This window comes from Erigeron canadensis, chromosome 5 (genome assembly GCF_010389155.1).
Source record: "Erigeron canadensis isolate Cc75 chromosome 5, C_canadensis_v1, whole genome shotgun sequence".
Classification (NCBI taxonomy): Eukaryota; Viridiplantae; Streptophyta; class Magnoliopsida; order Asterales; family Asteraceae; genus Erigeron; species Erigeron canadensis.
Genome location: NC_057765.1, coordinates 30,893,997 through 30,911,409, shown reverse-complemented (window position 1 = coordinate 30,911,409; position 17,413 = coordinate 30,893,997). Strand labels below are relative to the sequence as shown.

General features: G+C 35.3%; 1 protein-coding gene and 1 long non-coding RNA gene across 2 annotated transcripts; one reads left to right on the top strand and one right to left on the bottom strand.

Annotated features, from left to right (window-relative positions):
- Positions 1-651: 651 nt before the first annotated feature.
- On the top strand, positions 652-6,082 carry LOC122601560 (sodium/calcium exchanger NCL2-like). The gene is made up of 8 exons (XM_043774313.1): positions 652-1,039; positions 2,539-2,772; positions 3,020-3,210; positions 3,325-3,618; positions 3,748-3,893; positions 4,599-4,836; positions 4,914-5,222; positions 5,614-6,082. The coding sequence occupies exons 1-8, from the start codon at positions 652-654 to the stop codon at positions 5,860-5,862; spliced, it is 2,049 nt and encodes a 682-aa protein (XP_043630248.1). The 3' UTR covers positions 5,863-6,082.
- Positions 6,083-7,395: 1,313 nt separating this feature from the next.
- LOC122599033 lies at positions 7,396-8,569 on the bottom strand. Its single transcript, XR_006323847.1, has 3 exons — positions 8,428-8,569; positions 8,019-8,132; positions 7,396-7,861 (listed from the first exon to the last, which is right to left on the bottom strand). It is a non-coding gene; the product is annotated as an uncharacterized LOC122599033 (long non-coding RNA).
- Positions 8,570-17,413: the final 8,844 nt, after the last annotated feature.

Genomic DNA, 17,413 nt, shown 5'->3' with positions numbered 1-17,413 from the left:
ATAAAGCCCTAGAAGGAAATGAGGTAAAAAAAAAAGAAGGTAAATGTCCCGACCCCCCTTAGTCCCGTGAAGGGATTTTTCCTTCCAGTCTAGCAATCTTGCAACACTGACTAGCGGTTAGACCTCAGAAACCTTGATTGGAGAACGAAGATTCGAACTCCCACCTATTTCAGCAGCAAACCGCTTCTTAGGGTGATCTAGTTGACTGATGAAAAAAGTGATGAAGGTGTTGTTAGAAATGTTGTAAATTTTTGTACCGTATACTATTATTAGTTAGACAATGAATTTGCTCTACAAGAGGTCATGAGGTATGACGTATGACGTTTGACGTATGATGTCCCAATCATATATATGTGTTGTCTCTCTTTGGTTCAATAATCTAGATGCATGACGAGATAGTGGGCCTTTATCTTGCAATTTAATACTAATGAAATTTGAAGTAATTAACGTGAAGGATGACTTTAACATAATATATTAGAATTTAAAAACTCTTATGACTAATCTTATTGTTGGGTGTGAATAGGCCCTAACAATAATTAGTAGACGTTTACTTTGCTCGGTCACCTGTCTACATGAATTTCCATATATGGATCTATATATTGCAATATCCTCCCCAGAGACAATTCACTCATCCCAGTTTCCATTCTCAAAATGACTAAACTTGTTGCAAGTTTTGCATCCAACTTTGCTTTCATTCTCTTGCTATTATCTGGTAACGTAGCCAGTCGTCATTTGTATTACGATGATTCCATGCTGGTGTCAGGTGGTGTTATTGATGGCGTTGCTGAAGAATCATTTCTACGTCTCAAAGGCGTGGATTCATACGAGGAGCAGTGTAGTCATATGTATGGTTTTTTACCATGTTCAAGCAATCTTCTAGGTCATATCTGCCTCCTTATGATATATGAGTTCCTATTATATCATGCTGAATCCTTCGCCGGCGGGGATGGGCGAATTTTTCGTGTTTTTGGCAAAAACCCTTGGGTTTCATATTTTTCTCAGCTTCTTGATGCCCTTCCAGATTCTTTAATTCTTCTTGGTAAGTTTTCTCTTTTTCATGTTTATCAATAATCTTCTAGTTTCTACATTATTCAAATGGATCAAAAGAGTTTCTGTACAGTACAGTCATTTTTATGTCATAAACTTTCATGGATTATCCACTCGGAGACAAAATAACAATTTACGTTTCTTTATGTCACGATGTAATAACTTTGTTCTCTAAAAACCCAACTAAAGCAGGTTTATTTTTGTCTTTGATGCATATTTGTTGACTTTCAAGCCAGTCAACTACTAGTGCTCATGTCATGAGCAGCTGATTTGACTTTTTTTTTTTTAACAGCAAATAACAATTGCCATTAACATGTACCAAAAAAACATTGGGACTACAAATACCAATTATCCAAAATAAACAGCATGATAATTCATCAACACTAGCTAAAATGAATCAAATTTAAACTCGCACCAATTTACCTACGACAAAGCATTATACCTCTACCGACTCTTGATCCATGTAAAAGCAAAGGATCGGGATTTTATCTATAATTGAACCCACTGGGCTCATTTTGACTTGGAAACACCGTCATTTATGTTCCTACATAAACACCAAATCGAAGTGATTATGAACAGATGGACCACTTGTTTCCATCCCGGTCCTCTCTCAAGTCTCAACTGTTGTGCTAAAATTGACAGGTCTCTAGCTAATAGAAAGAAAGAGGATAACCCTCGCCATAGTGAAATGTACTCCCAAACCTGTGCTGCTACTTCACAAGAGCCAAAAATATGTTCGTAACACTTTAGGTGACTTAACAGTTGGCTGAGCATTCTCATTGATGTTACAAAGCACATTACATCTATATCTATATCTTCTATACTATATTATAAAGCAGATCTCCCCTGTTTATATTTTAAGTTTCAACATTTATTTTCCCAAAATGTTTATATTTCAATTCCATATTTACGTAACACACCTTTTCTCTCTCCTCAAATCTCAATCAATCATTTGTTTTCTCTCTCCTCCATAAATCATTTATTCCCCCAATTCATTCAAAATCTTTTATTTCAAAAACCGTACATTGATAAATTATAAAAATTATATGGGTGTTCTTAAAATTTCATGCTCTTTCATTAGAGATGTCATTCGATATATTTTCGACGAATTTTTAAATCCGAGTGCGGAGCCCGTACGGCTAAGGCATTTGGCTATCACACTCTATGACCTATCACCCTCATCATCTTACCGCCGCAACGCACGGGTACTTGCTCTCGTGACACATAAGTGGAACTCTATCAAAATAATGATTATCTTTAACCACTAATTGTAGATGGCAAAAGCAACCTTTGACACGTGGTTTGTTGTAGCTGGATAGAAGTTAATTATGCTTTATAGCTATAGCTACCTAATACAATTAATCAGATAATAACAAAAAGTTAAAATCACTAATGAACATTATTTAAAAGTATATCGCTATATATGATATTACCCCTTTTTATATTATTACAGAGTGATGCCATTCAACTCTTTATGGTATTTGATTTCAGTAACGGGCCTATCGACTAGCGAAGAAAAAGCTCAAGATTATGTTGTAACGGGTGCTGGAATGCTAGCTGGATCGTCAATATTGCTTCTCTCTTTTTTGTGGGGAGCATGCTTCACCTGTAGCCGGAAGGAATTATATGTGGAACCCAAGGCTAATGAAAACAATGAAGTGATAGAGTCTAAAGTAAATGCGACAGTGTCTTATGTAAGAAGTAAAGTGATACAACTATTAACAGGTTTGCATTCTCTCTTGACTAAAACAACAATATCCAATCTTGTCATTGGCAGGGTGTGGTGGAGGTGAGATGTAGACAGTTATACCTCTACTTGAAGGTAGAGAGACTGCTTCCAAAAGACCTATGACAAAAGTGTGTGTTAACTATGATACTGAATATGTGTAAAATGCATGTACGAGTGTCTGAAAATCCTGCAACTCCTTATCTTTATACACATTAGTTGATATATATCCATATGCTTCTACAGGTTCTGGCGTTCTTACAGATATGGAAACCAAATATCATGCCAAAGTTTTGTTCTATTCACTCATACCCTTTATAGTCGTCCTATTGCCGAGTGTATTTGGTTTATCGTATTCCAGTCCAGAATACAAAATTGTCCTCCTTGTGTCTCTTGTTGTTGCAGTTTTATGCGTATTTTTTTACTTCCGCTATCAGGTAGCACATTTATTTCATTTACAAAAAAGTTGCCAAAAGTGTCTCATTCCTTAGTAAATAGATGCATTACGTAATCTTGATTCACCTAAATTTTTGGACATCATTCTTTTGTAGTATTATCATCCACGAATAATACAGAATAGAAGACGGGAGTATGCAGAAGTTGAACAAAAAATTGAAATGAATATACCGTTTTATGAAGTAGAAGCACTTATACTGGACAGGGATAAAAATTTCATGATTATGGAAAGAGAAATGGAGAAAAAGCTGATAGGCAATCCTGAGGAATCTAATGAAAAATTTACTAAGAAGAAATTCTATGATGACTTTAAAGTCTGGATAGAAGACACGAGACAATTGATGGATAATCCGCCGTCTTCTGATAAATCACAGATGGAATACAATCAGGTTAGGGTCACATCATAAACTATTACGTATTTCTTTGTTGATCTCTTGATGACTTCAGTTAGAAGTAGTTTTTGCTATTGAGCTATATGTGATTTATACACTTCTGTTTTGTTTTGTTTTGTTTTTCAGGTTTTGAAACTGTTGCATGAAAATAAGAACTATTTTAAAGAACAAATATCTCGCATGTTAAAACGAGTTAAACGAGATGTAACACAAGATGGAGTACTAGAGGGAGCACAAAACGGAGAACAAGACATAGCACAAGATATATATAGGTCAGGCAAGGCTGCATATGTAAATATTAGATGTAGCACTTTAAACCTGTTTGCTTTTACCGGTTAAATTTTGGTTATATTTGATTTCACATGGGTGAAATCAAGGTAGTGAAAGTGGGAAAGCCGCCAAAGTCTTTTTTTAATGCATACGAGGGTCAAATGAAAAAGTTAGTTGGAGCAGGAAAGTTTTAAAGGCAGTCTAAAGTCTTTTGTTTTGTTAATGCATAGTTGCATACAAAGTCCCAAATGGTTTTCTCCAAAATTAAGTTATTATTTAGTATTATAATTATAATCCGAGTAATACTATTTAGCTAGTCCATGTTTTCACTTTGTTTACTTTTTACTAATAATTATTAATGTCTTTATTATACATATATATCTAAATGAGTTAACTGAGATAATATAGTTTTATCCAAAAATAGATAGAAAAGGAAGATGACAACACATGGATTTTGTAGGCGGATGTGCATTTGTGTGCATCACTTTTTGTAGAAAATTTTTTACACACCCACCTAAAGTTTTATATAAAACTGCCACATATCACAGTCACATTCTGTAATATATTGTTTTACAATAATCATCCTCATATTAGAATGAATATATATTAAGTCAAGTAAACTAAAAAACTTCATAGCCTAGCTAGGGGTTATGTTTATCATTTTCCTTTTTATCCATCAGGTCTAACTTTCGTGTTACCTTTTTTAGTTTCTTCCAAAATATGGATACCGACAAGAATGGATCTATTACGACAGATGAACTGAAAAACTTCATCATGAAAGTCAACGATAAGAAGTTACTGGTGGATGATGGGATAGCAGAGATCATGATGAGACATTTAGACACAGATAGAAATGGAAATATTGATAAACTTGAATTCAGAACCGGAATTTCAAAATTGCTCAAGTTACATAACTCGAAAAATCCATCAAAGAGCAGTAACCAAGTAAGATACATCATGATAGAAAACAGTGATTCAATATACCATAATAAATGGTTCAAGAAATTGTATATTTCATGCAGGAAACTCACCGTTCGGCTGAAGCAAAGGCGAAGAAAAATGAAGAAAAAGCAAAGAAAAATGAAGAAACTGCGAAGAAAAACGAAAGGATTCAGGCAGTCATATGGTTGCTTGTCGGAATCGGTATGCTATGTGGCTTGGCTGAGCCGTTGGTGGAGAGTGTTAGAGAATTATCAGAATCTCTAAGGATAGGGCCTTTTTATTTATGGTTCATCTTAGTTCCTTGGGCTACAAACATTAGAACAGTGTTTGCAGCCATTAGAGCTGCAAGACAGAAGAGACATCAAACAATATCTGTGATTTTCTCTGAGGTTATTCCCTCCCTCAATTATGGTCTCATTTTTACTAGAGATTAAAATATGGGCGGGTCAGTCTCGTTAGGTAACAGGTCGAAACTTGAAACTAGTATAGTCTAAATTCTCTTACATTTCAGGTTAACATTGTATTATAAATAGGATTACACAAACTATATGATTTTAATAATGATCCAGCTTTTTTAACAAATCAATTTAGAAGGCGTATGCAATGAAGGTACACTTTTAGTGTCTTTTAACCCAGTTTAAACTATTTCCGACCTTTTCTTTTATTTTATCCATGTGTCTTGTTAGAAATATAGTACATATTAACCTGAATTTTAATCAATATCTGGGTGAAATTTTCCATTTTTGCACAGTTCACATACTCAACTTGCTTAATATGCAGATATACCACAAAGTTTTCATGAATAACATCGTGGGATTTATTGTTATTGTCACGGTCATATACTTCCGTGGCCTAACATGGCATTTCTCGGCTGAGCTTCTAGTTGTGATCATCGTTTGCATCATAATGGGGCTTCTTGGGAGTTTCAAAACCAAGTTCCCAAACTGGACATTGCTCGTTGTTTTCCCTCTCTATCCACTATCTCTATTGGTGGTTTACCTTGTCAACGATGCTTTTCAGTTTCCGTGAAACTATAGTGGATCGTCTCAGAGTGGTGACTATGTAGACCATGTTAAACCAGTTTTGCAATATGTTAATTACGGCTAGCCAAAATTCATTCTTGATATATGACTTATTTCTACTTTAATTCCTAGTAACAATAATTCTTCTTAAAAATCGTTTCAACTATGTATTGTCTAATAAACCATTGAATGTATTACTCCATTTAAGACATTTTTTATATAGAAAATGTCCTTCCAAATATCATTATATTATTTCAGCTGGAAGTGGGCTAAGTGCCCAAGTGGGCTACCATCCACAAATAACAGGGCAGCATAGTGTGATTCATGCTATGTTAATATGTTATACTACATATACTCAAGACTTAAAATTGTTGGTTTTCAAAGTTTTGTTTCATATTTATATTAGAATAAAGACATAACCTTGCAAGTTAAACTAATGGGGTGAGTTAGTTTTGAAAGAAGACGACCTATTATAGTACTATCTTTTAGTAACCATCCCTTTGTCTCTATACCCACCTATAGTTAGTTATACCATATCAGAAAGCCTTTAATACTTTATATAACTTGACCAACTTTATTACAGTCTTAATAAATATATAAATTTGAATAGCTTTATTACAATATCTATATGTAGTTTAATATCCATTTGTAAGTAAGCTTATAATATCATTTTACATTGTATCATGGAATTGTTTTAGGTTTTGTGTTTCCAATTTCTATTATATACCATTTTTGTTTTTATGTTAATTTTAAGATTACAATAAATAGTGGTAAAACATTTACATCAGGGATATAAAGTTAGTCATTACAAGTTTGCTTGAAGTTTCACTTAAAATGTTAGTTCATTGAAGATACTTTCGATTATGATCTTTTTAATATGTTGTGTTTGAGGAGGAAAATTTAGAACATCTATTCAAATTATGAAGTTTACAAAGATGTATATGCTACCATATATTTTACCAGTATATAAGATTTTATTAACCATAGCAGTTATTCAGAATATAAATTATTGAAGTCTAATTTTGATATGAACCCATCTCATAATAGGCTTAGGTGTAGAACTCATACCCAAAAAGCTAGCTTAAAGGAGGAGGGGACACCTAGGCTTATACACCACCAACCAATCTCGTACTTGGCCGATGTGACACTGTAACATTACCCCACTCTTTGAAAAGCCAACGTCCTCGTTGGTCACGGCTATAAAGCAGTCAGGGAGGGTTGGAAAGCAGGTCAGGTTGTAGGAAATCGTGGGTTTGAATGGATGCTTTCTTAGAGATCCAGTTACAGGAGAACTTATATCAGCTATTGGGAGGGGTGGTAATGATTAGATATATCCGATATCATGGGTTATTGTATGTGCAGACAACAAGGTGTTGTTTTTAACCAATTATTGCTTTGAATTCAACTTTCACTACTAGTTATCAGGGAGCTTTATACATTCCATAAGGACTGGTTGATGCATGTAAAGAAATTGCACCGTATGCAGAGCACAGATCATGTGCTAAGTGCATTTATGCTTTCTTTAGAAAAGGTTCACAGGGAGTCCAATATAGAAGGTTGTTTTGCCAAGCTGCATTCAGCAATTTAGAGGCTAGTTTTCAGAACGGAAGCTATAAAACAGCTGGATGGAAAGGAAGCCAAAGAGCTGGTCTAGAGCTTTTCAAAATGAGGACGGGTCATGTGTTGCGGTTGATGATGGAATATGTAATAGTTAGAATTCGTGAACTGTAGTTTCAAGAGAAGAGGTGATGATTACAATGCTAGAATAAATAAAGATATTGAGATGCAAAAGTTATTCTTGATGAAGAAAAATGCAATGGAACTTGAAGATGTGATGTTCCCCTCAGTTTGAAAGCAATCAGCCTTGTTTAAAAAGGGTAGAGGTCGGGACTTTCAGAGAGTCTTGTCATTTTAAGCTACAGGCTAAAATGTTGTGATTGTAGGGTGCGGCAAGTCACGAATTCTAGGGATGGTAACTCGGGAAGAGATGGTAAAAGTGTTAAAGCCTGTCGAAGTTCAAGGGGTGGTAAGACTCAATCTGAAAGATTATTTGCATAGTAAATTGATGAAGATTCTAGAAGTGAAACTAATAACATGTAGCTAATTAACTAAAAATTTAACCAGATATCGAAAAGTAAAATATTGATGATATCTATTACTTACTTTCGGAAAGAACGTCGTGAAGAAGAAATCACTGAAGAGATCAGCCAATACAAGTGACACAACCAACACAAGAAGCTAATCCTGCAAAAACTCCTGTACCCAAAAGAAGACAGGCTTCCGAGGGATACCATAAAAAGAGCTTTAAAGTTCACATTTCACAAAGAGTAGAAACTACCCTCTTCAAAAACAGCCATACAATCCCCTAAATATATATATATATATATATAAGGATGTCATAATGTCTGCGAATTTTTGAGCAATTTGAAGATCATTCATCTTGGAGTAAATATCAGACATGGTTATTAAATTAAGATTAGAGTAATAATAAAACATATCATTGAATTTGGGGCAACAACCATAGTGCTGTTGCTTTCGGGCCCAAATTTCACCTACACTTTTGTCAAGTTACCTTGTTAGGCCGTTCCTCACGCCGCATCAACAATCTCTTCTGAATGTTTCCCTTATCCGCGTCACAAAGATTGAGAAGATATTGCGTTGGGAGAGAGGAAACGAGGAATTGGGTTGGGGATGTGTTAAAAATAAATGGATTGGTAATATAGGTTTTCACTTTTCAGTCAAAGAAAATCTGAGGACATGTTTATCTTTTACTTGATATTTTTTTAAAAGAATTAAAAACTTCCGTTAAAATACACCACCCTTTACATATGGTATTAGTGGAGTATATTTTAAGAAGCATTACAAAATACACCACCCTTTACATATGGTGTTCAAACGGTACTTAAGAAAGCTGGAATTTAAGTAGTAAAAAGAAATAGTGATGAGCAAATTGCAACCCGACTCATTACCGGGTGGAGGGTGTGCATTGATTATCAGAAATTGAACACCGCTACTTCAAAAGATCATTTTCCATTGTCGTTCATTGATCAAATCATCGAAAAACTTGCAGGTCAGAAGTTTTATTGTTTTCTATATGGTTATTCAGGTTATAATCAGATTGCTATTCATCCCGATGACCAACACAAGACCACATTTACATGCCCATATGGGACTTTTGCCTTTAGGCGAATGCCATTCGGGTTATGTAATGCTCCCGCTACCTTCCAAAGGTGCATGATGAGTATCTTTTCCGATATGGTCAGTGATTCCCTAGAAATATTCATGGATGATTTTTCAATTTTTGGTCAAACCTTTGATAATTGTCTCAATGAACTAGCCAAGGTTTTAAAAAGATGTGTTAAGACAAATTTGGTTTTAAGTTGGGAAAATAGCCACTTCATGGTTCAAGAGGGGACGGTTTTGGGTCATGTAATTTCAAATAAAGGCATGGAAGTTGACCGAGCCAAAATTAAAGTGATTTCTACTTTACCCCCTCCAATCAATGTTAAAGGTGTCCGCTCTTTTCTTGGACATGCCGGGTTTTATAGAAGGTTCATCAAGGGATTTAGTGTCATTACAAAACCTTTGTGTAGTTTGTTACTAAAAGATGTACCTTTTGTTTTTGATAATGAGTGTTTAAAAGCTTTTGAAACTTTGAAAGAGAAATTGGTTGAAGCCCCCATTTTGCAATCACCTAATTGGTCCATGCCTTTTGAAATTATGTGTGATGCAAGTGACTTTGCAATTGGGGTTGTTTTGGGACAACGGGTAGACAAGAAACCCGTTGTGATCTATTATGCAAGCAAAACTTTATCGGATGCCCAATTGAATTATACAACCACCGAAAAAAAATTCCTTGCGGTTGTTTATGCACTTGACAAGTTTCATTCTTACATTGTGGTAGCAAGGTTATAGTATACACAAATCATAGTGCGGTGAAGCATTTGATAGAGAAAAAGGATGCAAAGCCAAGGCTAATTCGATGGGTGTTATTGCTACAAGAGTTTGATTTGGAGATCCGAGATAAGAAAGGAAGTGAGAACGTGGTGGCGGACCACTTGTCAAGAATTCAAGTCATGGATTGTGAACCAACCAAGGAAATCAATGAAACCTTTCCAGATGAACATCTGCTAATTGTTTCTATTGTTCCTTGGTATGCAAATTTTGTGAATTTCTTGTCTGCAGGTAAGATACCGGAATATTGGCCTAAAAGAAAGAAGCAACAATTCTTGGCACAAGCCAAGCAATACATTTGGGATGAGCCCAACTTGTTCAAAGTTGACCCGGATCAATTGGTGAGAAGATGTGTTCCGGAAGAAGAAATTCAGGAGGTGTTGACGCATGCACATTCATTTGCATGTGGAGGTCATTTCAGCGGCCAAAAGACAGGTTATAAGGTTTTAATGTGTGGTTTGTTTTGGCCTAGTATTTTTAAAGATGCCGCTGAATTTGTCAAAAAGTGTGTTAGGTGTCAACAACTAGGTAGTATTACTAGGAGGAATGAAATGCCCATGCAACCCATTTTAGTTGTTAATATTTTTGATGTATGGGGCATTGATTTCATGGGTCCCTTCCCTAATTCCTTTGGTAATTACTACATTTTAGTGGCCGTAGACTATGTTTCCAAATGGGTAGAAGCCATAGCCACTAAAACCAATGATCATACCGTTGTTTGTAAGTATGTGCAAAGCAATATCTTTTCAAGATTTGGAATCCCTCGTGTCATCATAAGTGATAGGGGATCTCATTTTAAAAATTTTCAGTTTGGCAAACTTCTCAAACGGTATGGAGTAAACCACCGGATTGCCACCCCATATCACCCACAAACAAGTGGGCAAGTTGAAGTGTCTAATAGGCAGATTAAAGAGATTTTGCAAAAGACGGTAAGACCCGATAGAAAAGATTGGTCAACAAAATTGAATGATGCTTTATGGGCTTACCGTACCGCTTTTAAAACACCTATTGGCACTACTCCTTACCGGTTGGTTTCTGGGAAGGGTTGTCATCTTCCAATAGAATTGGCACATAGAGCTTTGTGGGCCGTTAAGGCCGTTAACATGGATTTTGAAAGTGCAGGTAAGGAAAGAAAGTTGCAACTATGTGAATTGGAAGAATTAAGGAATGAAGCATATGAATGCGCATCCACTTACAAAGACAAGATGAAAGCGGTTCATGATGCTAAGTTGAAGAAGAAGGTGTTCGAAGTTGGCAAAAAGGTGTGGCTTTACAATTCAAGACTCAAATTCTTTCTAGGAAAGCTCAAGAGCAAATGGATGGGTCCATATGTTATTACAAGAGTTGGAAAGTTTGGTGAAATTGAAATTGAGGACCCGAAAGATGGAGTAAAGCAAATGGTCAACGGACACCGTTTGAAACCTTATTTGGACGCAAGTGACATAAATGGCTCTACAAAGGAAATGGTGAACTTCATCTCAAGTCCACCATCTTATGATCTTGCATGAATCAAATTGAGGTAATGTCGGGCCGAGGACAATAAACTTAGCGCTAAACGGGAGGCAACCCGTTGTTTGTTTTCTATCTTCTTTTGCGGTATGTTTTCGCTTTCGTATATTTTTGTTTTAGTTGTTGTAGTGTTTTGTTGCATAGTCACACAGGTTTACATTTATTTCTCAGCACATATGCTTGAGAAATAAGTTGGGGAAGGATGGTTTGGGTGAGAGTGAACGTTTTTGCAATTTGTCAAGTCGAGTAACTCATTTCTAACTTTTAGTGTACATTTGGGTCAATGTACCACTAAGTTGGGGAAGGGAGTTCAATTATATAGAAGATTGCAATTTACTTTGAAAACATATTTTGTGGTTGTAATTAAAAAAAAAAAAAAACTACTGAAGTGGCATAGCTTACGGTGGACCCGGAGTAGCTTACGCTTGACTGGAAATGCTAAAAAGGCCTTACGCCAATTCTACCTGACCCACGCCACGTTAATTTCACAAAACGCCAAATATTCACTTTCTAGGCCAGCATAAGCTATGCTCCATTTAGAGTAAATTACGGTGGTTTTATTTTGCAAGTGGCGTAGGCCACGCTTTGTCTGGCGTAAATTACGGTCCAACAGAAACCTCAATTGGGCTTTACGGCCCATATTCCTGGGTCACGGCAAATTGCAAGAACAAGATGCCAAAAGTGGTTTTTCTAGTGCACCGTAAGTTACGCCAATGTCAACGTCGGTTACGGTGGGGCCGGGATCAACGAAAAACTTTGTTTTTCTTTTATTTTATTTTAATAAAATTCAAAAACCCTTTTAACTGCAGCCAATAACCGATCGATTATTATTATTTTTTATATCAATTCTTCTATTTCTCTCTCTCTGATGTTCTTTTCTCCTTCCCATTTGAATTCTCCATAAACCCCTAACAATTCAATCATCCACATCTTCTTTAATTCTCCATCAATTTCAACAATTCTTGTGGCTAAATTGAATAACTTTTCAAGGGCTACAAAACCCCCCATAATTGTTTTTCTAATTTTGGCCTATTTTTCGAGATTGATTTTTGTTGATAGGATGAAGAAGAAAGTAGGAAATTTGACGAAAAGCTTGGCTAAATCAACTGAACCTTCTTCAAGTCAACAAAAGAAAAAGAGAAAAATGGTTATTCAAGATGATGAAGAAGACAACTCACCTCCGAGAAGTGAGGAGATGGAGGTGGATGTGGAAGTTGACAAACCCGATTGAAGACAAGGTATTTCATTACATACTTTACCCGTTAAATGGCATTTGATATTGTTTAAGGAAAAGATGGTTGCGGCCAATAATGTTGTGAGCCAATTATTGGGGGAAAGAAAAATTGTCTTAGAGGATTTTAAAGGGTTTGGGATGGTTGAAGCTTTTGAAGAGATGGGTTGGAAACAAGCATTACTTTGGAATAATCATGATGATTCGGAAGTGTATTTAGATGGTATTATTGAGTGGATGGGTACTTTAGTGATGACTCCAGGTAATCACCCTCCAAAGACCACTAAGCTAGTTGGCACCGTGAATAAAAAGAAGGTAACAATGTCTTTTGCTACTTTAGATAGAATCGCTAAGTTTGACATGGGTGCCAAATCGGGGAGGGATTTTGACTACTTGACTGATAAAAAATTAATGGGGGTGGAAAAGTTTGATAATTGGCTTGAGATGGTGGCTGAAATTTTTGTTGTTCCTCGAGACGCTTTAAGTAAAAATTTCAAGTTAGAGCGTAATTTGTTGAAGCCATTGCCCCGTTTGATCATGTCCATTCTTAGTTGGAATGTGTGTCCTCGGATTAGTGATAAGGGTATGGTTCGATTTCAAGATGTTGTGGTGTTGTATGCTTTGATGACAGGAAACCTAGCCTTATCATTTAGGCAGCTTATCATGTCTAACATTTGGGATGCACGAAACAAGAAGAATAAGCTAATCATTCCCCATCCTAGACTTATCTCTCGCCTTCTTCACATCCACAAAGTAATTCCAGAAGATATTCATTTGGATGACTTGCCTCACACCTCACATTCTATGAAACAGTTGTTGAAGGGAACTGAGTGGGAGTTTAAGGATCATTCTCAATTCAAACTCCTTAGGGATTTGAAAACTCATGGTTACTTAATAGCACCTAAGAATGGGGTTACTCGGGAGGAGGCGATAGCACTGATGGAACCAATGGGTGCTAATGAGATAGGTGAGTCCAGTAATGCTAGAGAGGGTTTGGAAGAAAGAAGAGACGATGGTCCATTAGATGTTGGAAGTGGAATTTTTAGGCCGAGTGTTGAGTATGAGCGGCCTAGTGGGTATAATCAGTGGACTTCGTATGAGAAGTGCATGTGGGATTTGACTGTTAGAGAGAGTAAGCAGCGGAGAAGATATGAGCTAGCCATGGCATATGCTCATGAGCATACTTTGAGGAGGCATTTTGAGTACACCGAGCGAGTCCGCCATTTTGAGGCATTTTAATTCAATATATTATTATTATTATTATTATTATTATTATTATTATTATTATTATTATTATTATTATTATTATACAAATTAGGAATACATTTTCATACACTGTAAAAAGGTAAACTTTTGGTCAACCGTGTACAAATTTGAAAAGTATGTTGGTCATACAGCTTAGTTTTCTGGTTTGATGGGCAACCATGCACAAGAAAGAAAGTACGATGGTCATCCATTGACTTAACCCTTTAAAAAATCCAGCCTATAACTTTATGTATTATCATATTTAAATTGCACTTCGAGTCTCTTGAATTGTATGTTGTATCACTCTAGTCCGTGAACCTTTGAACCAGCACACTATTTAACCTTGTCTACTACTCGAGCCTTTTTCTTTACCAATCATGAACTAAGAGGGTGTTTGGGGTTGAGTTTTGAAATGGATTTTCAGATTATTGCATTTGATAATCGTAGATAATCAGTTTTTAGTATTTGGGAATTGCGTTTAAAAGGTCAGAAAATTAAACACAGAGTTTCATAAGCAAGTCCACCTTACTGCAAGAAAACGGAGATATCTAAAACCACTTTCGCATCTTTATTTTTACACCAATACTGCAAAGTCTCTCTATGCTTTTCATCTGATTTCTTTATTCAACACCACATATGTGATTTGTTTTTTGTTATGATTTCTTTATGAAACAATATATTGTATTTATTATATCACCCAAGTATTCTAGTAAACTACCGATCAACATTAGTTTTTAGTAGTTTTTTTTTTTTTTTATGTCGGTGTTTCACTTTAACAACATGTTTTATCGATCGGCATCATGCATGCTTCTTGTTCTTACAGCTTCACCAGAGGAGCTTATAGAATAGTGGGAGTTTGAGACTCATTAATGTCCTCTTTTGTGTTTACCTTTTAAAGTATATAAATTTGTCAAACACTCAAAGAATTGATTATCTAATTATTGTGATATCAAACAACATAATCAAATTCAAACACTATTTTTCAGCTTCACATGCATTTTGTTACAACTGATTATCTGATTCTAATATTCAAAACGCATAATCTATTTTTATAACGTAATCCCAAACACCCCCTAAAGTAATAGAACAACAATTATTCAAGAATGAGATTAGATACTTTCATCATTTAAGAAATAGTATATTGATTTCATGCATGAAACTGATCAGATGCACCAAGGCCAGGAAAAAGGGAAGGATGAGGATTTCGTTAATAATATTTTTACTTGTCGGTACTGGCATGATATTTGCCTTGGCTGAGCCTTTGGTGGAGAGTGTTAGAGAATTATCAGAATCTATAGGGATGGAGCCTTTCATTTTGAATTTCATCTTAGTTCCTTTGGCTACAAACTTTAGAACAGTTTTAGTAGCAGCCACCAGAGTTGCTGCAAGGAAGAATCATACAATAATATCTGTAACTTTCTCGGAGGTTTGTCCCTCCATCAATTAATTATGGTTTCATTTTTACTAGAGATTGCAATATGGGCGGGTCATTCTTGTTAGGTTGAAACTGGTCTGGTAAAAATAGGTGATTTTAGCCGTTCAAATTTTTTAAAAAAAAGTGATTTTAATACAAGCCAAATTAACATGATACTATTTTTAATAAATAGGATTACACAAACTATCTTTGATCTTTAAACCCATATAAAGCATATGACATTTTGTTTAAAAAACTTTTAAGCCTTTGAAAAATCATAAATACCTTACAATTTTTAGAATGGATACACCAAATACACCTAGAAATACTTGAACTGCCCTTTTATTCATTCCTACCCCAACTAGCCCCCTCCCCAAAAAAACAAAAAAAACACCCTCCCGACTCTTTTTTCTCTCGCGCGCCGATGGAACGTGCGGATATCCATCTAGAAGGATTTTAAATAAAATTCAACAAATCAATTTAGAATGTGTATCAATTATTAAAGGTACACTTTGAGGGTCTATTTACCCATTTTAAACTATTTCTTGAGTTTTACTATATTTTATACATTTGTCAATTCACATACTCAATTTGGTTAAAATTTAATGCAGATATACCACAAAGTTTTCCTGAACAACATCGTGGGATTTCTTGTTATTGTCGCGGTCATATTCTTTCGTGGCCTGACATGGCATTTCTCAGCCGAGCTTTTAGCTGTGATCCTGGTTTGCATCATAATGGGGCTTCTTGGAAGTTTCAGAACCAAGTTCCCAAACTGGACATTGCTCATTGTTGTCCCTCTCTATCCGCTATCTCGATCTATGGGTGATGTACCTTGTCAACGATGCCTTTCGATCAGTCTACATGAAACTAGCTATAATGCATTGTATTAATTATGTGTACTACTCCACTTTACTTATGGCTGGCCAAATTTCATTCATGATATTTGAGTTGTTAGTACAAGTTATATTTTCCATCTAAATTCCTAGCTAGTACCAATTACTCTTCTGAAAAAGATCATTTCATCTCTGTATTGTTTGATAAACCATTTGAATGTATTACCTCATGTTATGTATGCTGCTGACATTTGTTTGATAAACAATATGTCCTTTCAAATTTTATCACAGGGCCAATCTGGGGTACGTACGTGGGTCAAGTCGTCGACCCACAAAATTAAGGGGGCATCAAATTCATCAATTCATGCTAAGTTAAGCTAGGAATTTCAAGACATGGAATTAAAGTTTGTATTCCTTTCAATGTTTTTTGTTTCATGCATGTTATGTTATTATTTGGAAAAAAAAAAAAAAATACTTAGCAGAGTTGCAGCCTTGCAAGTGAAATTAATGGTAGTAACTTAATTACGAGGACGATCCGTACGTTATCTTTTAGTTTCCATGCATCCCTTTGTTTATATGTAAACCCCGATACTTATACGTACGGTATTACTTACAATTTAAGCTTAATCCCATAACTTTACCAACTACATATATTCCAATCTTAATTAATAAATTTGAATTGCTTAATGCTTTATTGCAATTTTAACTTAATATCCGTTTATTATCAAGCTAGCTAATTAAATCTTTTTAGATTTAATTTATTATGAATTGTTTAAAAGTTTATGTTATATATACTATTTTTTATTTTTATGTTAAATCTACCCGATGAGATAGGTATATATGGAGATGTAATCTAATTTTCCGACGTGGATGCATGGAGACGGAGATGGGGATGAGGATTGAGATCCTCGATGATACCCACCCATTGTCATCCGACTTCAGATAAAGACATGATGTTTATATCTTCTTTCTCCGTATCCCGTTTTGATGGGAATGGGTATAGTTGTTATGCACGTTTCCAAATGCAATATATATATATTCCTGAAATGATGACGATACAACGTATTGGGAGACTAGCATTATTATTGTTGAAGTACTTTTATAACGCGCTAAGATGGCTTTACCATAATCTTTAGAATTTAGAAAGACTAGTGACTAATATTTAGAGTTTTTAGAAAGACTTAAGACGCATAAGGATGGCTTTTAATTTATAAATATGTTTAATTGGTGTGAATAGGCCACAACAATAATTACCACACGTTGACTTTGGTCATCGCCTAGTTACATGAATTCCCATATGGATCTATATATATTGCAAAACTCTCCATAGAGAATTCACTCAATAACCCAGTTAATTACAATTTTCAAA